The sequence below is a fragment of the Astyanax mexicanus genome, chromosome 18, assembly GCF_023375975.1.
Source record: "Astyanax mexicanus isolate ESR-SI-001 chromosome 18, AstMex3_surface, whole genome shotgun sequence".
NCBI lineage: Eukaryota > Metazoa > Chordata > Actinopteri > Characiformes > Acestrorhamphidae > Astyanax > Astyanax mexicanus.
The window spans coordinates 37,421,850-37,449,151 of record NC_064425.1 but is presented as its reverse complement, the minus strand read 5'-3'; the positions used below and the strand labels follow the sequence as shown (position 1 = coordinate 37,449,151).

Sequence of the window (27,302 nt, the reverse complement as noted above, 5' to 3'; positions counted from 1 at the left end):
CTGAGGAAGCTAAGAACACAGGGCAAGTATGTCTCTAGAACTAAACCCAATTGAGCATCTTTGGGGCATCTTCACATGGAAGGTGGAGGAGGGCAAGGTTTCTAACATCCACCAGCAGAGGAGAGAAGGAGGATGTGTATTCACTTTTGTTGCCAGTGGTTTAAACATGTATGCCTATGTGTTGAGTTTTTTGAGGGCACAGCAAATTTACACTGTTATAGAAGCTGTACACTGACTACTTTACATTGTATCAACGTGTCATATCTTTATAAAAAGGTCTAATAAAATATTAACAAAAATGTAAGTGGTGTACTTACTTTTGTGAGATACTGTATATTGCATTCAAGATTACAGATTGCATTGTTCAGCAAGACAAAGCAAAACCACATACTGCACACATAACAAAGAACTGCCCTGACTGCAGTGCTGACCTGTTCCCTGTATAAAATATGTGTGTAGAATTTTGCAACAAAAAATCTAACAACGGCACTCTTGTACTTTTGCACAGCTTAAGACATGTTTGCAGGATGAACAGGACAACATAATGATTGGTGGATTGGTATTTTAACAGTGCAGCTACCTGGACATGTCCAACACTTCTCAGCAGAGAAAACAGACCTGCTCGTTCACTTTGTGAAGGTGTGTGAGCTGGTCATTTTTCAGGAACAGCAATGTTATTTTAGTTTATATACCTGTTTATTGTTGATGTAACGTTGTATTTGTGCACTGCTGATGATTGACTGTTCTCAGGGTCCAAATCAGACTGTGGCGCACCTGTGTTTCCACTGCCAGGATAGAAATATGATAGCAATAAGCCAGAAATTTCCTTGAACACACTTCATTTCCAGACCAACACGCTCTTTGGTGTAGATATCTTCATAAGCGTCTTTGGTATTTAAATGATGCAGGGGAAGAGAGCGTTGACGGTGTGTAAGATAGCAATGAGCAGCACGACGCACCTTGCGCAGGGTACGATTCTGAGTCATTGTACTGTACCAACTTTTTCTGATTTGCGTACAAGTGTACAAGTGTGAAAGAAAGTCTCACTCCGCACCTCCTTCCCTCACCACCTGAGCACTGTCAGTGTCCATCTGTGTGTGCAGCCAGCGGGCGTAGTTGGCCACTCTAGTGTACACCCCATACACCCTCTGACTCCCGCACTCCTCAGGCCCACCCCAGGACACAAGCCCATGCACCACCCATCTCCCGCTGTGGGGGTCCTCAGTCACGAATGCCCCCCCACTGTCTCCTAAACAGGTGTCCTGACCTCCTTCAAAGAATCCAGCGCAGAACATGTTGTCGGTAATGTTATATACAACTGAGCGCGAGGCATAGCTGGCCTCACACTCGTCCTGCGCCACCACTGGCAGCTTCACGTACTGCAGGACCTCGGACATGGCGCCAGGGTCAGAGGTCAGGCCGCTGTTTGAGTCAGAGGTATTGGCTGCATTGATCCCCCATCCCGCCACCACACCCAGCATGTTAGTGACGGGAGTCGGAGCATGACCTCTGACCCACGGTGGAGGAAGGCATACGGGCCTCACCAGCTGGTTTAGCGCCACCTCCTGGCTGAGTCTGATCAGGGCGATGTCGTTGTCATAGTTGCGCGGGTTGAAGCGTGGGTGCAGGATGAGCCTCTCCACTGAGCGATTGACCCCCAGATGTTTCTCGCGGATGTTCGTCAGTCCCAAGGTGGTGTGTACGTGTTCAGCGGCAACGGGCACGATGGACGAGTCCCTGCGCTGAGAGCGGAGAACGTGGGCAGCTGTGATGACCCAGGACGGGGATAGGAGCGCGCCACTACCGAACCGCTGCACCTCAGGGACCCGGTAAGTGTCCTCCACAGTGAGAAGAACCTGCCAGGGGAAAAGACCAGGAGGTGCCGTCCGTCCACCCACGATCCGCTTCTGCTGGGATGGGAAGGGCCTGGTTGACTCGCCACATGCTTAAAAAAATACACACACACACACAAGTAACATCAGTGTGCTGTACACACATTCACTACATTTTCATCATCGGTGGTGATGTCAGACATTCTCAGAGCAGCACAAACAAAGATGTTTAGGGGAAAGTGGGGTGATTTGTGCCAGTGGGGAAGTTGTGTCACCCCCTGTTTCTAGGGAACCACAGAGGAAATTAGGTATGTGACCACACATTTTTAAAAAGTCAGCCATTTTACGTATCCTGCAAAGAATAGAGCCTCATTGCATGAGAGGTAAGCACATTTAGGTTCAAAAACTGTTGTTTTCCTTTCAAAGTAAAATTTCTATGATCAAAGATTTTTGATTGTTGTGTCTGAACAGTTATAGACAAGTTTGAAAAAATATCACAGCTTTGGTAAGCTACACTATGAGTCTATACAGCTAGCATGATGTTAGCCCAAAATTACTGGATGATGCTTTTTTTTTTTTCTTCAACATAGTGGGGTTGGGGTAATTTGTGCCAAAGGGCCCGGGGTAAGTTGTGCCAATTGCACAACTCACTCCCACTTATAAATATATTATTTGTTTGTAATTGTACAATGTATTTTTACATTTTATCACTAAAACGGTGACATTCTAAATTTTAGACCAAAAATTTTTATGCCCAATTTTTATGCACAAAGACATTATCACAGACATCGATATTCATGTCAGCTTGATCAGAGAGGAAAAAGCAGGTTGGGTTAGGTTGCATTTATTAAGAAATATTAGTAATATTAATGAGTAATATAATTAGCATTAATGATTATTTCCCCAGGAACTTCTCATTATCAGTTACCACAATGCAGATAGTTCACAGATAAGCAAAATTGGTTACTTATTTAAAGCGTATAGCTGCAACTTATGCAAATGTGAATGTAAAATGCAATGGATCAATAAGGGACAAATGAAGAGATATGGTAATTATGCTAATAAACATTTGCTAGGACGTGATTGGGTTGCTAGGTCTTGTTTTAGAAAATTGACCTTTGGTGTGCTCATGTGTGTGACTTTTTGGTGTGCTCAAATTTACCTTTGATGTAAAGTAACTGAGATCAATATATACTGTTTTACTTTTTACTTTAGTAATTAATGGCACAATTTACCCCAATGTATTCTCTCCAAAGGCACTGAGGGCAAGTTGTGCCACAAGACCTTTTTACAAAAAGCTGTATTTCGTAAATACTATATATCAGATCCAAAGTGACTGTTTCCAGGGATGCAGTACATCCTGAAATATATGTACATATATTAGTTTGAGGCATTACTGTCATGGTCTCACTTTAAAGTCACTTTAAGTAAAAACTGGCACAAATCACCCCACTCTCCCATAACATTTAGCTGTTCATAAGTTCATTAAAGAGTAAATCCTATATAGTGAACAGTGAAGTTGTAAATGAGTAAACCATTCTGAAAACAGCTTTAGTTTCAGCTGTAAAGAGAAGACCTGGGTCTGCAGGTTTAAAGGTTGGAGTGGAAGTAAGCAATTTGCTAAAATGGTATAATAAGAAAAGTACTATTTAGGACTGATAAAATAATGGGGAGTGTTCTTAAATTTATGACTGGTAATATGCATTAGGGCTTACAATGCTAAAGGGGGCTGAACTCTTCAACTCCATGCTGAAACTCACTCAAACTGAGCTTTTCTCTTACCAGGCTGTGTCCTGGCCGTTGGGCTGAGCTGCTGAGGTTCAGGTTGGGGCTGTGTGGCATTTCCCACATCTGCTAAACACAGAAACCAATGGTCTCAGTTTAACTATGGAGATAAGCTCCTCCAGAGACACAACACAGACAGAACATCCAGACACATAACACACACATAACACAGATATTACATACACATACAAAACTCAGACAGACAGTCCCAGATAAAGAACAGAGATATACACAGTGCAGTCAGAACTTTAACACCACCTGCTTGTTACTACACTCACTGTCCACTTGATCAGCTGCAATGATAAGGGTCAATGGTGAAGACTGAGGTGTTCCCAACTGCACACTACCAAACTAAATATTGAGCTGAAAATATGGTACCACCATTAAAGTTGCATTTATTAATGCATTGACTGAAGTATTTAAGTGTGAGGTTCAGGACAGCCATGGATTTCTTTCCTGTGGGCATCTAAAGTGTGGAAGTTTTAGGCGTTGCTCTATGCGTAATCTAATGTTTTTATTAGCCGTTTTATATTTATATTAGTCTAACATTTAAATATAATTATTAAAACTGCACTGCAAGTAAAGGGTATTTGATTTATGCAGCTCATTGTAAAACTCACTTTAAACCAAATGTGCACCAAATAATAGACTATTTTTCTAATAAAGTAAATAGACAAAAATCGACTGAACCTTGCTTATGGAAAGCGATGGAAAGGCTATAGCTATTACCCCAAACGACGTTCTTCTCCTGTTTCTCACTGTTTCTGCATGGGCTTTCACTGTTTTCTTGCTGCTCCGTCATGATAAACCTACAAGTCTACAGCTATCGCCATTATGATTTTATAAACACTAGTATCTGGCCTGCCTTTCTGCTGCTCTGCTGGGGGCATGTTCCTAGTATTTAATCTAAAGTCAGACTGACTCTCACAATGCCAGAGACTTGTGAGCTGATGGGTGCGGGCCGAGGGCTTCTGACCACAAGAGCGGCAGAGAAAATCTTTACTTGTCTTGTAATGATTCATTTAATCATCAACAGTATGTTTGCATTAATTAACTGAAAAATGTTGCATACTGTGCCTTTAAGAGGAAGACAAGGTTGTAAGGAGCAGTAACGCCACTCCACTGAAGTACAGCGTTATATAACAAGAGTTTCAGTTTAGTTCTCAGACCTGCTGAAGTAGAAGGAAAACATGGCAACACCCCTGTTCCTTACTTGTGTCGCATAATTTAAAAACAGACCAGAAAATAGACGTTTATTGATAGTGCGCACCACAATAAGGTGTGCCTTATAGTGCGGAAAATACAGTACATTAATTATGATTTTCAGTAGATTAATCGAGATAAATGTTGTAGAGTGCAGCATTAAAGAAAAACAACTATAGGCATAAAAACACCATTAATCCCAAGGCAGGTGCAGTAACTGGGAAAAGGTTATACCTGTCTGACATGAAGGCAGTGTGGCTCCATCCTCTCTCACCCACAGACCAGTCTGAGCACAGGTGTACGTGCCTTCGTTAAACACACACACACACACACACACACACAACAGACACTGAGAGGACCAGAAAGGACAGAACAAAAAATATAAGATTATATGAAACTTATGAAACTTGGCCATACTGTTTTCTGTAGGAGAACTCCTGCAGCTGAATATAATGCTGGACCCAAACATGGTACTGTTACTGGAGTTCTGATACACCACCTCTCCTACAGATACGTTTACCAGACCACAGTCCACCACTGAGAAAGAGAGAGAGAGAGAGATACAGAACATATTTCATACATTAAATATCCTTAAACATATAGTTTAAGAAACAAATGTTAAGGTTTTTTTGTCAACATTAAAAACTTAATAGATGAGAAGATTAAAATGTTTCTAATCAATTAGTACTTACATGATTACAAAATGAAAAGATTAACATTTTTTTAGTTAATTGCACTCAGTCTGTGGAATAACACTCATCAGCCATACCATTATAATCCTCTCCTTGTTTCTACACTGTCCATCCAATCATCTCCACTGACCATAGGTGTATTTTTATAATTACAGACTGTAGTCCTGTATCTGTTATTATTAACTCCACTCACTCCACTCACTGTACCAGCTCAACACACACTAACACCTCATACACCACCACCATGCTAATCAGTGCTCATCACTGCAGTGCTGAGAATAAATAATCCACAACACAAATAATAATAAAAGCTGCTCTAAGGTGGTTTTCTCTTCTAAATATTGAGGGACAGGGTGAAAGGAGGATACTAATAAAGTATACAGATACAGGACTACAGTCTGTTATTACTCCAATAGAACTACAAAATGTCCTGTATGGTGTGTGGAGCTGATAAGATGGACAGGAACTGTAGAAACAAGGACTGGAAATTTTAGTTCATTAACCACTCTTTAATTCTTTGTGACTTATTACAACCTTAGAATTCAAAATTGGTGTCTACATGCAAAGCGATGTAAACTGGCTGAGTTGTTGGGCATGACGCCAACTACACAATTATCTCAATTACAGAGGTCTGTTAAATTAATATAATCGTCTGATATCAAAATCTTTTGCAAAATAAAATTATTGATGGAAAAAATTATGGATACAGTAATAATTAAGAATGAAATAATTTAAATGGATGGATAGAGAAATAATTAGAAATTAATGAATCTAATTGATGGATTGAGAAGTAATTAGGATTTAATTAATCTAATTGATGGATATGAAATTATTAGGAATGAAATAATTCAAACTGATGTATTCTGAAATTAGTCTAATTGGTGAATATTAAAATGATTGTGGAAGTGATTTGTATTTAGTATTTTAATTTGTATTTAGTAATAATGTACCCATGACCAGAATCAGAGTAAACTGTACCTCCATTCCTCCTAATGGTTCTTCTGTCCATGAGCAGTGTATTGGTTTGCAGTTTGTTCTGCCTGAGGATCTATGCATGTCTGCTGTATTCAAGTTCTAAGCCTAATAATAACTAAGAACTAATATTTTACACATGTACATCACATTTAAGCAAATTAGTGCAGAAAAGTGTTGGCTTTAAAGGCAGTAGACAAACACTTCAAAATTCAGTTGCCAGCAGAGGGAGACAGAGCTTACACTCAAACCACTTTCATGCCTTCTGAATAGAACTTCTAATTTTAGCATTATTTTAGAATTCAGCTCTATTGTCTTTTAGTCATTAAAGTAGACTAATTACATCAATAAATGTGACTAAAACTAATTTAACTAATTTAAATGAACAGTCCAGAAAAATAAACTGTGGTCAGTAATGGAATTTACTGTTTTACAAATGCGCATTTACATGGTCAGAATCAAACATTCAAACATTACGCCCCACACTGTTCCCACATATCACTAATACAGAACTGGATCTGTTGGAACACTCTCTATGGAACGGCGGCTCCTCTGAGATTCCTTTTCTGGTAGAGAGAAACAAAAAGAACAGAAGCAAAAAAGGGAGGAAAAATGGTGTGAAAAAATAAAGAAAAGGAGAAAAGAGTGAGAAAGAAAAACTACAACTGATACCCTACGTGTCAGCCTGAAGCTCCTCTGTATCTGCATATAACAGAAATCAATGGAATCTTTAGAGTAAAGATGTAAATAATTGTTGTTAAAAAGAAATGTGATTATTTTGCAGCTTAACTTATGCTCTTGCACTGAAAAAAGCAACATATAGAGTCACCTTAATACATTTAAAGTAACAATTTGCACTCAGTTTGTTTGAGTACAAACTGGTGCTTCTTAAAAAAACACTTTACAAAAATAAGTAATTTTATTTCATTTTTTCAGTTCAAAATGTGAAACTCCTATATTATACAGATGTATTGCATACAGAGTGATCTATTTTACGTGTTTATTTATTTTATTGTTGATGATTATGGCTTACAGCTGATGAAACCTAAAAGTCAGCATCTCAGAAAAGTTTAATTTAAGACCAATTAGTACTTTTGGCAGTGTGGGCAGTGTGCCAAGTCCTGCTGTACAATGAAATCTGCATCTCAATAAAATTGTCAGCAATAAAATTGATTTAACTAAAATGTTGTTTGTTTGGAGATATTTTAGTCTGTAAGGTGTGGTATTAAATTGTTTTTGCATCAAACAATTTAGTTAAGTACCTGCACTAGTTTCAGGTGAGAGTAGTACGGGTTCTTATTAGCCATCAGATACAAAGACCTGGCAGCACACTGTCACTGGTGCATTCCAAAAAAACTGAAGAGTAGACTCCACTGTTGAGAGTTAGGGTGCTTTCACACCTGAAAGTCCGGACCGTGGTTCGAACCAAGCTTCATGTGTTTGCTACATTGTATATATTTGATACGCTTATTTTTGTTTTCACACTGCAGTTTATGGAGCGCACCAAAGACCTCTGTGTGATACTCCTTTCATCATCACTCACGTATCGATGCGTTTTTCTTAACTTAACTCTTGATTGGTTTTAGAAGGACATGCGACTGATTTTTGCGTGTTGAATTCAGCAGGTGGTTCATTTGGTGAAAAGCCTTTCCAGGATAAGGATAAAATTAATGAACAGGTTCATTTCGTCTCCATAGTAGTGCTGCTATTGTGTTTTTATACCAGCAGCAGCAACCTCAGGCACAGTACTCTAGGTTAGTTCAAATTCGCCAAACAAACGTGCTTGTCCTGAAGCAACTGTATAGCCGGCGACAGATAAGGAGGAAAAGGCGGTTATTTTTCTTCTTTTGCTGCCGTTGTTGAGGAACGCTGCTCAGCTTCCTGTAATTGGTCTGAAAGTTCAAACCATCCAGAAAAGCGCTTTCACACTGCAGGTGAACCGGACCATGGTTCAGAAGATCCGGACCGAGATCACCTCTCTTGGTCGGACCAAAATCTGTTCCTTTGGTCCGGACCGTGGTTCGCGGCCCCTTTCACACCTGCTACTTTGATTTGGACCAAACTAAAAAAGTCTGAAAGTCCGGACCAAATGAGGCAGGTGTGAAAGCACCCTAAGATTGAGCTCTGATCTGTGTTTCTGTGTTATTTGTGTTTTTCTAGTTATTATAATAAATGTGAAGTGTTGTATAAATGGCGCAAAAGGGAATATAGTAAAACAGACTGTTACTATAAGAGGGTTTGTAAGCAACTATTTGGACATTCAAAGCTTAATACACGTGTATCTCAATAAATGACTCTAAAAAGGAAACCCTACTTTAAAACAATTTATTTATTTTTCAATTCTCATTTTATTTTAAACCCCTGTTTACTGTAACCGTTCATGCCACTAGATTTTGTACTAATACAGATTATTAATTAAACCTGCGCTGTTTGTTCAAATGTTAACAGAAGCAAAATAAAGATAGGGATTTTAAACTCTTTTGACCAGTAGTATATACACAAGACACATAATGAGACTTACTTTTACACAGAGGCAAACTGCTGCTCCAGGTTCCATCTGTCTGACACTCCAGCTGATAATGCTCAAACTCCTCTCCATCCTTACCAACAATCAGGTGAGTCGAATGAGAAACAACAGCAAAAGAAAGTAGTAAATAAGCTGGGACCGCCATTGTGTGTATCAGTGTCAATCTGTTTCAGTACCTTCTGTAGCGAGTATCCAGGGTCACAAGTCACTGTGATGTGCTCTTTGAAGAAATACTGAGACTGCAATGACTCAAAATGACCATTCAGGGGCACCACCGGTACTGGACATTCACTGCCTGTAGAGAAAAGACATTCAAGTTCCACTCACAGCTTCAGCAGAAAACAGAAAGGTTTGGGTACCCCTGATAAATTTCATGATTTTCCTTTATAAATCGTTGGTTATTCAGATCAACAATTTCAGTTAAATATATAATATAGCAGAAGAGCACAGTGATATTTGAGAGGTGAAATTAAGTTTATAAGAGTTACAAAAAATATGCAATAATTCTTTATACAAAATTAGGCAAGTGTATAATTACGAGAACCCTTGTTGTTTCAATGATTTGAATACCTTAAGCACTAGTTATCAGAATACCAGAAAAGGTTAAGAAGCCAATTGCAAGTTTTTCTCCTCTTTGCATCTTCTCTGAAGAGAAGTAACATGGGAGCCTCAAAACAAAACTCTCAAATGACCTGAAAACAAAGACTGTTTAACATCATGGTTTAGAGGAAGGATATAAAAAGCTCAAATCTCAGAGATTTCAGCTGTCAGTTTCCACTGTGAGGAACATGGTGAGGAAATGGAACCACAGGCACAGTTCCAGTTAAGACTCGAAGTGGCAGAACAAGAAAAATCTCAGATAATCAGAGGAGAAGGATGATAAGAACAGTCATAGTCAACCCACAGAGCAGCTCCAAAGACCTACAATATCATCTTACTGCAGATGAAGTCACTGTGCATCGTTCAGCTATTCAGTGCACTTTACACAGGAAGAGGCTGTATGGGAGAGAAATGCAGAAGAAGTCTTTTCTGTGCACACGCCACAAACAGAGTTGCTTGAGTTAGGCTAAAGCACATTTGGACGACTGGAGATGTTTTTTAAAGAAGAATGGTCCAAAATACCCTCAACCAGAAGCCAGAAGCTCTTGTTGGAAGCTATATGAAGCATTTAGAGGCTGTTATTTCTGCAAAAGTAGGATCCATAGTGTCTTTACACGACCAACAAAGCTAGCTGGTGAATTAGTAAGCAAGTTCTGCTAAAATTATTGCAAGTCTGAGTGAAACATTCAGATTTATGTCTGAACATTATGAATACATGGTTAAAAAAGGATTTTTCACAACAAACAATCTTGAGGCAAATTGATTGCTGTGCTGGATTTCTCTAGATCTGAAAAGATGGATACAACTTTTGTGTGGGCCATGAAACATTTTATGGTAGGTTAAGAGAAAGGCAAGATATAAAAAAGGTTTGAAACCGTAGGGCTAGAAACCTGGGTGAGAGCATCTTTAAAACATCAGGCAGGTACCTCCCAAAGTGCTCCAGAACAGAGCAACCAAAAAAAATAGACAAATAGCCCACAGAAACGAGCGCCTGAAAGGAAGGACACCTGAAAAACTAGATCTGTTAGAGAATAAGATTACATTATAAAATCATAAAATTGCTCTTACCTGTAGCAGTGTAGGTGAGCTTCCAGCCCAGGTTCTCTCCTGAGTTATCACTGTGGAACAGGATGCTCACAATGTTACTTCCTGTCTGGATCCTGCCAGGGGAGCGATCCCCACAGAACGGGCCAAACTCTCGTTCTCCTGCCTGAATCTGAACAGAACCACTAACATCATCAAAAACATGTTTATTACCAAAGGAAAGACTTACATTCATGTTGCAGTTTATAATGAGCCGTTCAATTCTATAAAATACTGGGATAAATGGATCTTAAATTTCCCTATCGGTGAAACAAGCACCCTGTCTCTCTCTCTCACTAACTCGTGCTGTCTCTCGCTCACTCGCTGCCTTTCTCTCACTTGCGCTGCCTCTCACTAACTCGTGCTGCCTCTTTCTGACTTGCTGTGTTTCTCTCACTCAAGCCGTCTCTCTGAAACTCACCCTGTCTCTCTGTAACTCGACCTGTCTCTCTGTAACTCGACCTGCCTCTCAATAACTCGCTCTGCCTCTTTCTCACTCGCTGTCTCTCTCTCTCGCACGCTGTCTCTCGGTACCTCGTACTGCCTTTCACTAATTGAGCTGCCTCTTTCATTCTTTTTCTTACTTGCGCTGTCTCTCGCTAACTCCTGCTGTCTCTTGCTAACATGCATTTAAACACAAGCAGTGATTTTTGTTCTTAATAAAGTGACTTACTGTTTGTTCCAACAAGATCCAAAAATATGCAATGTGTGCAAATAATTTTAGTTTTTTGTATTTTTGGTTACAATTTAGAAAAAGGTATTGACAAAAAGTATCGTTTGGGTATCTGTACTAAATTCGAAGTATTGTATCAGCATCGCAAACACAATCACTGACCAGATCTTTCAGGTACTTCTGACAGGCCAGTAATAAATTCCATCAACACAGATGTGAATGACTTTGCTACAACACCAATAACCCCTATCTTTTTCCTTTATTTTCATTTTCCTTTTATAAACTCCATCAACCTCATCCTCGAATGGAGCAATTAGCTCTCTGAATACAGTGCAATATTTAGCCTCAGGGTAGTTAATACAATGTAATGTGGAACCTAAAGTTTACTGCCAACTTAAGCCAATCTGCCAATTAAAGATAAAACCATTAACATACCTGATTCAAACCAATCAAGCCAAGTCTTGGGAGCTGCAGAAGTGTAGAGGTTTAGGTTTTGTAACATAACCCAGTGTTTCTCAACCAGGGTGCCGCGGCACCCTGGGGTGCCGTCTGGCTTCATCGGGGGTGCCGTCAAAATATTGCGCCTCACGTGCAGAGTCAGCTCGTGTCGGGGTGTGTCCCAATTCACAGGCAGCATACTCTGAAGGATGCGACCCACAGAGGCGGTGTATTACTGCGCAGCTGTGACGCAATCTGTCTTCGAATACAGCCTCTGAAGGATGCAGCCCCTAAATTGGGACACACTGTAAAGTTTTTGTCCCCCACGCGATGCACGCGCTATTTTATTTCATATTCCGCCAGCAACACCCCCCGTTCTCACCTGAAGTACTGCGCCCCCATAACACCCTAGACATGCCTCTACGATGCATAATGCACCAATAAAAATACATTTTGTCCAGTTCACAGATGATGAGAGGGGCCGCATAATTGTTTTAAGCCAATGTTTAACCTAGACTGCTACAGACTGCGGATGTGTTGATCTGGGGAGTGATTGCATATGATAGATGGTCAGTGATACGAGAGACACTAACAGTTTATGGATATGTGCAGGGCATTCAGCAGCCACATGTTTTGTCTCTTATGGCAGGGCTTTCAACTGGCATTTTTCAGCAGGATAATGAGAGAACAAGGGTGAGAACAATCCTGCACAGTTGCCAGATTTATCATTAATTGAGCACTTATGGGACAGCTGGGATACCAGCTTCAGCAACATATGAGCGTAGAGTGTGATCTACAGGCTACAGAATGTGATCTGGTCTCGATCTGACCCAGCTATCACATCTACTTTATTTCAATTGAGCTAAACTGCAGATAAGGCACAGTTTAATCTGATATACTTGCCGGATTATGTACTGCTATGAACAAACACTGTCTCTGCTGCTTCATGTTGTTTACACAGAGCACGGTGTGTGCAGCGTTCACTGATAGCAGCTGCACTGCATGTCCCATCGAAAACACTGTGTTTAAAAGGGCAGCGCACCCATTTTTAGCGTTGAGTGTTAAAGCAGCTTCACACTGCACAGATATACGAGCTGGAACACAGAATCAAATTACTATTTAAAGTAAAGTAAAAAGTTTCCTCTATTCAGTTTGTCATGCATTTCTGATTCCACATACATAGAACACAGTATATAGTAGTATTTTAATTGACACCACTAATATATATATAACTGCAGTTTACATTTCTTACATTCATTCTTTTATTTACATTTAAATATCCACTATAAAAACTTGCGTGTTAAAAAGAACAAATGCGATTAATCACGGCTAATCACAGAATATTGTTTTTTTTTTGTTTCTATGCCATTTTCTCCCCAATTTACAAGGCCAATTGCCCAACCCACTTACCCCCTAACACTTGTGATGCCCCAACACTAGGAGTATCTCCTCCGATACATGTAAAGTCAGACTCCGCCTCTTTTTGAACTGTTGCTGAGTAGCATCACAGGGCACTCGGAGGAAAGCGCAGCGAAACGGTTCTGATACATCAGCTCACAGAAGCCTTCTGCTGATCCACATCACCCTAAGAGTGATGAGGGGAAAGACCACCATCTAACCCCCCAGAGAGAGAAAGGTCAATTATGCTCATTCAGGGCTCTGGTAGACGATGGTAAGCTACATGAACAGGATTCCAACCAGGGATTTCCTGATCATAGTGGAAGAGTTTAGCCTGCTGGACCACTGGGAGCCCCATCACAGAATATTGTTGTGATTAGTCTGATTAATTTTTTTTATCGATTGACACCACTAGTTTTTTTTAATCCTGAACTACAGGCTCAACCAGTGTATAGACAGCTGACCAGTGTATAGAAAGCTAATGGATATTAAATGGAACATTACAAAAGACCTTAATGTTTGTTTCTGCAGTGATGTGCCTTACTTTAATGTGGTCATATGGACAGGTAACCTCTGGGTGGTCCTCTATATCAAAGCTGTCATCAAAGTCCAAAGTGACCAGAAAGCCGTCCTCCAGCTCGATCCGGTACAGACAGTCTGAGCTTTTAGGGTACGGCTTCGGAAAATCTGCACTGGTGAACTGTCCAGAACGCTCAGTGTACACACTATCACTGCACTCCACTGTAATCACACACACACACACACAAACACACCCATACAGAAATACATACACCTATTACATAACATAATCTTGTCAAGATCACATCAATACTGCCTATTAATTTATGCAGGAAAAGAAAAGGACATTTTATTCATTTGTAAATAATTGGCATTTCTATAAACATAATCATTATTTTGACATACAAAAAATTAAATACTAACTAATTTAAAACTACATCAATATGTTTTTAATCAGGGCAGATGATCAGTGCATTACACATACAAGCATTATTTTTAACAGTGTGAACGCAAAAATAATGGGTGCAGAATGCAGAATTAATCTGTGGTTGCTAGGGTATCATAAGTATTTGTAATTTTACTACAGTGTTTGTAAGTGGTTCCTGTGATGTTGGTAATTGGTTTCTAGGTGTCTGCTAAGCGGTTGTTAAGGTTTCGCAGATGATTGCAATGGTATTTAAGTGGTTGCTAGGTTGTTGTCATTGTATCTTGTTGGTGGCTGTGGTGATTTCTATGGTATTTTAGGCAGTTGACATGCTATTGTTCAGGTGTTGGTAGGTGGTTTGTATTTCAAGTGGTGTTGTGTTGTATCAGGTGGCTGCTCAGGTGTCAAGTGGTTGCTGTGGTAGCCTATAATGATGGTTAGATATCACATATGTATTTTTATTATTGTTACATTTGAAGGGAGCCTATAATAAAATGTTAGAGAAGGAAACAACCTGCTTAAGTTTTGATGGAGTCAGTGTGGTTTCAAGTCATTTTAATTTATATTGGTAATGTATTTTTAACAAAATGTAAAAGCTGTCAGATTTACATTATATCAAAATACAGTAAAATACAGTATGTTTGATTATTTATGTACTAAATAATTAAAAAATACTGAGCTGTGAGTCAGACGGTTGAGTTTTTCTGAGCATTGCTCTGATATCACTGACAGCTCAAATCTAAATATTTACCCATCAGCTTTCACTTACCAGCATTCTGGAAGGGGCAAAGAGTGAACATAAAACAGACACACTCAAACTCACTACACACAAACATACAAACCCACACTGCACACACACTATACAAACACTGCACACACACACACACACTCCACACACATACACACTCAGTTACACTACACACACACACACAGTAGCATAAAACAAATATATTCCTCTATGAATGTCTCTTTGTCTTTATTCATGCATACAACCTATAACATATCCAATACCATAACTTGTAAATATATTCAGTATAGGTTATATACATGTATCCCATTTCAGTAATTGGTGCTATAATTCTATTATGCATGTTCACACCCAGGGGGAGAGTGTCTTATTAAAATCACATAAGCAGAGCAAAGTTCTCGAGTCTTAATACACTACTATTGTTACCTAACTCCTGTGCACGTCTGTAAATCAGGGTTAAATACTCAGTCTGAATTACACAACTGAACCCAGCTGATCTGCTTCACAGCCGGACTTTCCTAAAGCAACTGACTCCAGTTAGGAATTCCAGCTCTAATCCCAGCTTATCAATGTCTCTGAGTTCAGAATAAACAGGCCTGTTTTCAAGTGAAACTCCTTTACTCTGGTTTGGTTGAAAAAAAAAAAAAACTTTTCAGAATATTTAACATGTTTCTCTTTATATTCATATTTACATTAAAAAGAGTTATAGATAATACAAAATGATTCAGTGGTCTGTGGAAATATTTCATCTAACACGTAAATATTAAGCCTAATCAAACAGGACAAAAATAAGAGGTGTGGCACGTGAGGTATTAGAAATATATAGCTTGAAAATCTGTACTAACATACAGTGCTATGAAAAGGTTTGGGCACCCCTGATATATTTCATGATGTTCCTTTATAAATTCTTGCTTGTTTTGATTAGCAGTTTCAGTTAAATATATCATATAGCAGAAGAACACAGTGATATTTGAGAAGTGAAATTACGTTTATATGATTTACAGAAAATATGCAATAATTCTTTGAATGATTTGAATACCTTTATCATTAATTATTGAAACACTAGTTTGGTAAACCCAATGACCCTTGACCTACTTACACAGGTGAATCCAATTATGAGAAATTCATGCAGAGCATTCATGCAGAGGAATGAATCCTCTCAGGAATCATTCTGGAATGATCAGCTCAGTCCTCAGACCTGAATATTATTGGAAATCTGTGGTGTGATTTGGTGGGCTGTTCAAGATCAAAACCCATCAAACCTGACTGAACTGGAGATGTTTTGAATGTTTTGTAAAGAAGAATGGTCCAAACTACCTTCAACCAGAAGTCAGACTCTCATTGGAAGCTATAGGAAGTGTTTAGAAGCTGTTATTGCAAAAGTAGGATCAACTAAATATTGATATAATGTTTCTGTTGGGGTGCCCAAATTCATGCACTATTTATTGCACACTTTCTGTAAATCCTATAAACCTAATTTCAATTCTCAAATATAACTGTTTGTGTACTATAGGATATATTTAAATAAAATTGCTGATCAACCAATGATTTATAAAAGAAAATCATCAATCAATTATCAGGGGTGCACAGACGTATTCCTACTACTCTATAATTAAGCAAAAAACATGAAATGAGAAGATGTGTGTAAGCTTTTAACTGAATACTGGTTGTTGATGTGAGAATTTCAAAAGGCAGAAAAACTCCTGGATTAACTCTTCGTTTGTTTTGTTCTGCCGACTGAAGTTTAGCTTTGTTCTTTCTGAGAATGTTTGCTTTGCTTTGTGTTCTCGTCTGATTACAACACCTGCTGTATTAATATTCTACATAAAAGTCCAACTATAATTCCATTAAATACTGCAAATAAAACAGCAAAACATTTACATGCCACTTCAGCACTGTGTGAAAGAATTTTCCCATTTTTTCCACTACTCCTTTTTTTTGAGTGTCTCCTTTTCTCTTTGAATTGAGTTACAAGGGGAGGTTGGAGAAACCCCCCCTACTTCAAGAACCCTTTTCTTTAGCTTCCTGTTTGTATTTATCTATTACTGTGGATTGCTGTACTTAAGGTGGAAAGGAAGAATCCAAGGTGTTGGCATAACTTAACACCAACAAAGTGTTAAGTGCAAAATATTTACACTGGTAAAGACTCCATTCACCCCACATTAGGGTTAAAGGATTATAATACACAGAATAATTGAGTGTTAAATTAACTCTTAAAAAGTTGCTTTAAACATTGTCCCACATGGCATATGGCACCACTCTGTGCAGTGTAATAAACTCAACACAATATTAACTCATATTTATACTCTGTGTAACTAATTTTAATGTTAACAAAGGAGGGAGAGCTGATTGGCTGAGCTGCAGCAGCAGCAGTGTGCCTCTGATAATGGTGAGACCCAGATGGTTGGACGTCAGCAGGGGGGTGGTATTACTGATTGACTGATCTGTATATTGCAATGTGTCTGAACCTGAGAGGGACAGAGCCTTTTTTAAAGGTCAGGAAAACTTTTTTTTTTTAAATGTAGGTAGGACTGGTATATTTTATGACTTCAAAGTAACACATTTCAGCTATAAATAAAAAATATGGTTTAGAATTCAGTGCCTATTTAAGTTTGCTTGTTGGTTGTTCTGCAATTGTACCTTTGCAGGTTCTGTTGTCAGAATGGAGCTGGTACCCATAGCGGCAGGAGCAGTAGTAGCCACCGATGTAGTTATGACAGAAGTGATCACAGGCCAGATCTTCATCATTTCTGTCCCGACACTCGTCTATATCTACAGAAATATACAAAAAGAACAAACAGGAAATGAGAGAGCGTATTAGGCGGTTCTGAAAACAATTGATATTTACAGATTTTTCACCAAAGTAGTTTAAATGCCAAATTACAGGTAAAGCCTTTAGATCTCTCAAAACTATATAATTTACAAAATCAGACATCCATTATCTGATTAGCTTCAGCTAATGTTTTTTGGTGGATTTCCTTTCATGAACTGCTGCTTCAGCTCCTTCCACAACATATCTAGATAAGAAGATTAGGACTTTGACTTGGCCCCATTACAAAACATTGACTTTATTCTCCTTTAACCATTCTTTGGAAGAAACACTTCTGTGCTTAGGGCCATCTTACTGCATGACCTTAAATTCTCTTGGAATTCAGCTCATGGAAGCAAGACAGAATCCTTCTGAATTTGCTTGTATAATTCAGAATTCATTGTTCTGTTGATGTCAGCCATCCTGGTCCTGATACTGCAAATCAGCACTAACACATATTACTAACACCACCATGTTTTACAAAAGGTTTTCCTTTCTTCAAACATAACACTGCTCATTTAAACTAAAATATCTATTCTAGTCTTATCCTTCTATAAGACATTGTGTAAACAACATTAAGGTTGTAAGCTTTAGTAAGCTGCAGATAAGTAGTAATGTTCTTTATGGAGAGCATCAGCTTTCTCCCTGTAACCCTGCTATCTGCACCGCTTACAAAATGACCAGGGTTCCTCTGTGATCTCAGAGACTATTACTTGTTTTGCTCTTGGCCTGATGTTTGTTGGTCTACCCTCTTGAGGAATATTGAATATTGAGGTAATATTGGTCCTGCATTTCCTGCCTTTGAATTTGTCTGACTGTGGATTAGTGGAGTCCAAACTCTTTATATATGATTTTATAACCTTTTATAACCAGCTTGATGACCAACAACAGCTCTTCTTAATCTACTCTAAATAAATTCTCTTTTGTTCATTCTATGATACATGGCTAGAAACGTGTTGTGAATATCAAACTGATAGATTCCACCTCATACAATACAACAGGACTTCGCCTTACACTTACACTGGATTGGTTATCCCATTGAATGAAAACACCTGACTCTGACTAATTTTACCTTCAAATGATCTGCTAATCCTAAAAGTTTACATTTTTTGACACTCACCAGATATGTTATATTTGATCTTTTTCCAGAATAACCAAATGTAATTATTTTAAATCACTTTTTTATTTATATTTGTAATGTAAATGTGTAATACTGTGACAACACCACATAAGGATACCTGTGGAATATCTATTTTAATTAATTCTAATATAGATTTTAGCGAATATTATTTAAGTTACCCCACGGACACCGGCCTGGTGGATAATAATAACTTTAGCTTCATTTTTTACTCATCTTTGTCCTGGGAAATATTTTATAAACTAGTGAAACACCTTAAAGAACTGGGTCAATTCTTTACTGGGTTTTTTTTTTTGGCTAGTTTTAATATTACCAGTTTATTTCTTTTTTTGTTGTTATGACTACTATTGATTTTATTGTTAGGACTAATGTTGCTTTTTGTTTGGAGGGTATTTGTTTTTTTCCTGGAACTTATTAAAAGACAGCTGTGGGTAATTTAATCTCCTTTTATCTACTTTTTTTGAAAATCCAAAGATGTGAAAAGTACTGACATTCATTACTCAGGCAAGTATAAATGGTAGGGTTTAAAATATTTCTGTAGAAGTTGAATTATTAAGTCAAGCTTTTTACTTAAGTGTAAAAACATAAAGGAAATGTAATTTGAATGAAATCCATTAAGAACAAAAGCTTAGGCCGCACCACAGAGTCCTATAGTGCACTACCCCTCCCTCCCCAAAATGAATTTTTCTGAAATCCATAATGACTGTAATTTTACATTAAAATGTTAATGTGGATACATTTGGGATGCATTAGGCTGTTTCCTGTTTCAGCTGCTTTTATGCCCATTAAAAATGAATGTATTTTAGTAGAATGCAAATATATTAAAGAAGTTTAGTTGGACTGGAGTTTTTCTGGAATTCTCTTGAGTCTCTGCACGGATCATCTTCATACTAGGCTAGGTGTGATGGATCACAGTATAAACCAATAGTGTGTCAGAATGGTATATGTTTATACTTCTTACACCAATCACAGTCAGATTCACTCTATCTGGATGGAGAGATTTATCTGCATAGGGGTTTTATTGAATGATAAGAAGCCGGAATGAAAACAAGCTGTAATGAAATAGGAGTAACGAGGCTATTTTTAAAATGTAAGGATGTTCTAAGCCACATTAATTGTAGTAATTGTAGGGTTCACAAACTTTCAAGCACCACTGTATGTAAATGTGTGACAGTGTGTGTGAAAATTTTACCTACTGCACTATAGTGTGCTTCAAATCCAGAGTAGCGCTCCTCATTAGAGAAGTCTGAGTGGAATGCTACACTGAGCGTGCTCCCTGGAGAATAGATGATATCATCAGCCGGAACCCGCTCAGTGTCTGTGCTCTCTCTGCCACAGAACACCGCCAGCTCCTCAGTCTCCGAGCACAACTGCGCACACACACACACACACACACAGGGAAAAGTTGTAACTCTATGTAAAATATGAGTAAATGTGATGAGAAATAACAGAAATGTCATAGACCCATATTTCATTCACAATAGAACATAAAACATATTTCAGATGATAATGAAAATGAGACATTTTACCATTTACATTAAAATAAATTAACTCATGGTATCAACACAAAAAAGTTGCGAAAGTAAGTGTTACTTATAAAAACAGCCGCAACAGAGTCTGTCAGAAGCAAAAATTTCACAAAAATGTAAAATAGTGAAGAAGTTGAATATCCCATCATCTATAACTCATTATATGATCGGAACATTCAGAAATCTGGAGAAATCCCTGTGTGTAAGGAACAAGGCTGTCAGTACTGGATCCTGGTGATCTTCAGGCCCTCAGGCAGCACTGCATTAATAACAGGCTGTACTGATTCTGTATTGGATAGCACTGCATGAGCTCAGGAACACTTTTAAAAAATCCCTTACTGTCTTTGAACACAGTTCACCCTGCTTTAATCCACAATTATAGTTTACAGCTCGATCAAACAGAGAAGAAGCTGCATATCAAAAACATTCAGAAATGCCCAAAGCTCACTTAAAAATACGTAAATAAAAAACTGTTCTTTGCTCAGAATAATGAAAATGTTGTTTTAGACAGCATACCAACTTTTTTTTGGAAATGGGGTTGTAAACACACACACACACATTTCTCTTATCAGTCTCCTAGTTTGGGTGTTTACACTACAAGTCAGTGGACGATGGATCATGTACGGCTATCAGAAAGACACACACACAAACACACACTCACACAAACACACCAATCACTGAGCAAAATACATAAGAGTAAGGGTAAGTCTTGACTGATTAAAGAAGCCTTAAAAACTGCAACAATGCAAATCCAATTCAAATCCACAAAAATGCAAAAAAAAAAACAACCCAAAAACAGCCATTATTTAGCATATTAACAAAATTACAGGATTTATTCCAACATGGCTTTAAAAATAATAAAATAAACTTATTTAAATATGCACAGACCAATCATTACAAAACAGGACATTTAAAGAATTGTGATGGCATGTCCAACAGGACGAGCTCTGTCTCTGCCACATTAGATATAGTATCTGCAACACTAAGTCAAATTCTTCCAACAGCTTTGGGCAATAAAGTATTAGCACTTTTTCCACCCGTCAAAATGAGTTTCCCTTCCAATTTTAAACACAACCAGTCCAATTTGTCATCAAACTGCCCTGTCTAGCAACACTTCAAGCCAGTGACGCTGTGAATTTCAGAAACTAGGACCATTTCCCATTTTGCTGTGTGACCTGGAATTTAAAGAATGTTTGTAGTATGTTATGTAAAAATACTTAAAAAAATTAAATAATACATGGGTATTTCAAGTTAAGTTTGAATGAAACATGCTAAACCTAATAAACCTAAGAAAAAATAAAAAAAGTCAAATAGCAATACAGGGAATGAAAGACCCAAGACAGGGAAGATATAGGGCGGAGACTAACAGCTGTACGTGTATTGCAGTGTTTATCACTATGGCGTGTGGGTGCATGACATTAAATAGTTGTCATTTCTGTGGTCTGTTTACTATTCTGTGGATATGTGTGCTCACAATATGTGTTAGAGCCGGCAGAAGAATAACTTCTTGCCTGTGTGTGTGTGTGTGTGTGTGTGTGTGCACAGTGGGGGCAGGGCTGTGTTCTCCTCTTGTTGTCTGGCAGCTGATCTCGGTCCATTGCCACAGTGCACCAAGTTGGCGGGTTATTGTGGCACCAACCAGGGCATTTGAATATGAATATGCCCCCCATGGTCTGGGAAGCCCACTGGCTGCTGTGGAATAAATGCTATTAACTCCATCGGCGGGGCACCCAGGCATCTGCTTCACCTTTCAGTCAAAACCATCGATGAGCAGATACAATGGACTCTCCCCAGACTAAACCAGCAGTTACAGTCTAAACCAGAGCAGTTACAGACTGAACCAGAGCAGTTACAGACTAAACCAGAGCAGTTACAGACTGAACTAGAGGCGCCCCCGACTGATCTAGGCTTCCAAAGGCTGAAGCAGAGCAACTTCAGACTAAACCACAATAGTCTCAGACTGAACCAGAGCAATTTCAGACTAAACCACAACCGCCCCAGACTGAACCAGAAGAATTCTTGGTCAAAGATTTCTGGTCACAGATTCTTAAACACGTTTAACATAACTAACGGGATAAACCTGCACCTGTTACAATCAAAGTTATCCACACAAAGAATTTTATTACTCAAAACTGTCAATTAATAAATCTAATAAATCTATTAAAACTGAGAAGTTTGCAGGTTTTCAACACTCTTCTAAAATTGAGCAGTTCACATCAGATCACTCTCAAACACCATTTATATCTAAAGCTCTAGAGTTTCTCTTCAGTGATGGGTTTTGGAATCTGGGAAATGACGCAGCTCAAGTCACTGTTACTGTTTATATGAGCAAGAAAAAGTAGGAAATTCTGGCAGAGTGTGCCATGCTGGCACCAACATCTACTGCACTGCTGTTGTGCCAACATTAGCAGTGGATGCCAACCTCCCTCTGGTGCTCAGTCGGGTTCTGGAAACACTGAAATTGTACCTCACTCTTTCAGAAAGTGTTCACCTTCTTCAGATTATGGTATTTTTATACTGTTGGACAGTGGTGTTGTAAAGTGATGTAAACATCAGGGGTGTGCTTGCTGGCTAGGGTCAAGATTTAAATTTATTGGTACTATAGTTGAGCCTTAAATCAAACCATTTTAAAATATGTTTAGATGTTTTTCACTGCATGGTATTTGCAGGATTATAACATTTTTATGTATATTGTGGTATGAAAATATTTATATAAAAAAAATATATAACCGTTATGTCAGCTGCATGAAATGGCCTTAAAATTATTAGAATATTGTTTATTATCTCTAAAGAGAAATAAATTTAGCAATTAGAATTATAATTATTGTAAAAAGGTACACAGCAGTGGTCTGTTAAATTATATATTGTGAATCATTTTTGCAATTTGTTTACAATGTGGTGAGGGGGTGGAGACAGGGCCCACCTTTACACACCTTTACAGGACTTACCTTTACATAGTCGTACTCGCACAGGTAAGATGGCTCGATGTCGAAGTGCATAAAGTACAGGCGAATCTGGTGTCCATCAGGAACGCTGATATTCCACTGGACCTCACTTTCCTTCGGGTAGGGTTCTGGAAAATTTGGAGACTGTATACTCCCATACATACTGCCATTTAGCAGCACAATGTTAGCCCCCACAACACTTACACACAGCCAGGAGAACAGTGCAGGCAGAAGAACACTGCGGAAAACAAAGGAAAACGTTCTTACACTGTATGAACAGAGATATTTGTACATCTGTATGTATAAAAATCCTGTTTTTTTGGAGTCTACTGTCGATGAACAAAATTAGTTTTTATCTTAAAGGTTTGATTGGACTGTGTCTGCAAAAAAAACATAAAAGTGTTAGGTTATTGTAAGATTATGGAATTACAGATTTTTACACAAAATAACATTCAAAAACAATTTATTATATATTTTAAATTTATTTTTAAAGATACTTGCTTACTTTATTTCTTATCTATCTATTTATATTAAATTATATTTTTATTTTACCATATATTATATATTTTTGTTTTTGTGGAATCTCTCATTACTTCTGCCTCCTTTTTTTGTTTTCTGAGTTTTGGCACAGTTTTCACAGGTGAGTGGATCTTAAAAAAAAGACCCTAGCCAGCATTCATTTCGTGTCTCCTCTGGTTACATGATTTTAGATTGGCAGGTAGTCTAATAGCTATGTCAACTTATGATTGTTTTGCAGCACTACATCTTTCACCGTTCAGAGGGGAGTATATCGGACTGTAGCCCGTGTTAAAACAAGCTACAAGGAAAGACGCGCTAAATGTTGTTGCCCCCGGAACACTGAGGGTTCTTCAGTGTAGCGCTGTCAGGCAGCATTTACAAGTGCTAAGCGCTGCTAAGCTGATAGCTCTACTGCTCATCACGGCTAGCACTACTGCTAACCGCGGCTAGTGCTACTGCTAACCACGGCTAGCGCTACTGCTAACCATGGCTAGTGCTACTGCTAACCACGGCTAGTGCTACTGCTAACCACGGCTAGTGCTACTGCTAACCACGGCTAGCGCTACTGCTAACCACGACTAGCGCTACTGCTAACTGCGGCCAATGCTGATGCTAGCGCTGCTACTAACCTCGCTAAACTAAGGTTACTGTAAATAAACTGAAGCGCTTTACTCACCCAAATAAACAGTTTTTAGGAGAGAACTCTGTGTAGATTAACACTCATTTGACTTTAATAGAAAATGTTTTTTTTAAGAATACATTTTGTTTACATGTTGCTTAAAATGCCCCTTATAATCCAGTGCACTTTATGTATGAAAATAGACCAGAAAATAGACATTTATTGATAGTGCACCAACTTAATTTATCATAATATCATAAAATCACAAAATTAAAGCTTAAGAAAATGTTAAAAACTTTCTGGCATCAGTATTTATTTAAATTTACAGGAGGAAACTTTAATGTAACTTTTGTGTAAAATAAGTATACTTTTTGTAGTGTAAGTTACCTTGGTTCGTGTGAACTTTTGAACAGTGATTGCAGGATTAAATCAAGTGCTCCAGCTTTGATATGGAGCTCTTGTGTAAAAACAATGCTAAATCTGGCAGCTTCTGAGATATTAGCTTAATGCAGTGGAAAATGCGCTGCTTAAACATGCTGGTGAGATTAGCGCACAGCGCGCGCAGACCGCAAATTCAGGCCTCTCAAAAGCGCGTTTATTGCCGCTCTTTACTGCAGATTATGCTTCGATTACTGCGCGAAATAAAACAGATAAAACAAGCGAATCTGTTCATGAAATCCTACAGGATGATACTGTGGAGCTACTGGACTACTAGTTCAATAAATCACAACAATAAATCAACTTTATAGCCTTACAGAAACACACACTCAGCTGTAAAACAGCCGCTAAACTCTTAACCTGTCGCAAAAACAGCATAAATCACACAAATCCGTGCAGAGAAAGAGGAGATGAGGTAAAACAGACAGGAATAAAGACACTGAAGCAGTTTTCTCACCAGAACAGACCCGAGTTCACCCCCATCTCAGCTGCTGAAGAGTGTGTGGAGTGTGTGGTGAAGTGTATGGTGGAGTGACGGCATTCACCCAGCAGCTCATACACTCTCCATTCACGTCACATCACCACTGTTTACAAAAGACACGGTCACCCCCACGAGGCCTAAGCGCGCGCGTGCGTGTGCGTGCGTGTGTGTGAGAGAGAGAAAGCACAAAGTGCAGCCTGGTATTTTGAAGGGTTTTCTGGCTGTGTGAAGTGAGATTTAACCTCTTTACACAGATTTAAAGACTGAGCTTTCAGAACAGAGCTTTAACCCAGTTACAGCTGAGAAAGTCAGTCAGAAAACAACCAAACAACAGTTCCAACTACAGGAGAACTCTTAAATTATACTTTATTAAAATCAGCCTCAGACTTAATTTGGAGTTACTACACTATTATCACGTATACATCATTATCATGTTTGTTAGACCCAAAGTCTATTTCACACCAGATTTAACTGCATCAGGGACATCAGTTTTTAGGATGGCTCAAGCACTTCTTTAGGAGTGTTCCAGCAGCACTCCTAAATGTGAAAACATTAAGTTGTGTTTTGTTTTTTAATAAATAAAATGTTGTGCATGATAAGGTGAAAAAGATTTGAATTTTAGAAAGCATATTAATAACAAAATTAAGAGAATGTAAATACAGCAGTGTTTCCATTCTGCACAATTGGTAAAATCCACTTTCTCTCTGAACTGCTGTGCACTAGAGGTGGGCGATACTGGGAATTTCGGATCGATACCAAGTAAATACAGGGACAGTATTGTTAATATAAATGTTTTGAGAAAGGAGCAGCCACTATACAAAAATATTTTTTTTGGTTTGGGCGTGCAGTGCAGCGCTACTATCACAGACAGTAGACTTTGATGAATCCGCTTGCACAGCAGAAAAAAAATCTTGAGTATCAATATTTTTACACGAGTATTGCTCAATACCAATACCAGTGCTGGTGTCGATATTATCCATATTTGGATCGATCCGCCCACCTCTACTGTGCAATGGGTGCCCATGCACACACACACACATGCACAATCAAACTTTATGTTTTTAACATATATATTTTTTTATTAGCTGGCTAATGCTGCAGAGTAAGATAAAAAATAAATGATGGAAATTCCTTGAGTTTTGAGAAGCTTTTTGCGTTCATCCATTTAAACTAGACCAGATGACAGGGAATGCAGCTGTGGCAGGAATGTTTGATAAAAATATGTAAAAATGTGTGCCCAACAGCTTAATCTTCTTATCTGCCTAAAAGCTGTTTAAAATAAAAGTAACACACCTGTACCCAGTATATGGGTGATTCTTAGATTATGTGCACCTATGGCCTTGTAAAGTTTAGTGAAAAAAACATTATACAAATTCAACTCACACAGCTTCATATGTTTAAATAACCATTGTAATATTGAGATCCATTAGATTTCACACTAAATTTACAAGACTAACTGTTATTTTTTACATTTTATCTGACCCGGAATAAACAAATGTCATTTCCAAATATCATTCATTTAACACATATAAATAAAAAGTGCACTCATTTAAACATCCTACAATTTTCTAGAACCATTAGCTTAACTACTTGTACCAGTAACTACTATTTACAACAATAATTAACTTCTGAATGACCTAAATTAACTGTCCTAAAGATCAAATGCTGAACTGTAAATTTTTCACAGTGTGAAATGCAGTATTACTTTGGGTAGGTCCTTGTAAATAATAAATAATTTGTTTTGTTATATAAAGTAATGCAAGTCATCAATAAATGTAAATATGATTTTAATATGAGTTGACTATTTTTTGGAAATTTTGTGAAAAATATGTGCGGTGATGGAAATGACAAGCTGTGATGGAAATTACATTTCTACTTATTTTTAATAAAAAATGCATGATGGAAATTACATACAATAAATATATTTGCG

General features: G+C 38.2%; 2 protein-coding genes across 7 annotated transcripts in view; one reads left to right on the top strand and one right to left on the bottom strand.

Annotated features, from left to right (window-relative positions):
• The window catches only part of wdfy1 (WD repeat and FYVE domain containing 1), a 1,176,431-nt gene that overhangs the window by 901,058 nt on the left and 248,071 nt on the right, over positions 1-27,302 (top strand). The window lies entirely within an intron of this gene.
• masp1 (MBL associated serine protease 1) lies at positions 388-25,478 on the bottom strand. Of its 5 annotated transcripts, none has more exons than XM_007233515.4 (12): positions 25,349-25,476; positions 23,319-23,553; positions 20,034-20,211; positions 17,535-17,666; positions 13,748-13,944; positions 10,680-10,827; positions 9,188-9,306; positions 9,006-9,084; positions 5,238-5,357; positions 5,055-5,126; positions 3,615-3,686; positions 388-1,945 (listed from the first exon to the last, which is right to left on the bottom strand). In XM_007233515.4, the coding sequence occupies exons 1-12, from the start codon at positions 25,372-25,374 to the stop codon at positions 1,044-1,046; spliced, it is 2,280 nt and encodes a 759-aa protein (XP_007233577.1). In that variant the 5' UTR covers positions 25,375-25,476; the 3' UTR covers positions 388-1,043. The 5 variants fall into 5 exon arrangements, with proteins under 5 accessions (XP_007233577.1, XP_007233578.1, XP_022522269.2 ...); XM_007233516.4 differs by having other exon boundaries at positions 3,615-3,683; XM_022666548.2 differs by having other exon boundaries at positions 5,055-5,357; positions 25,349-25,478.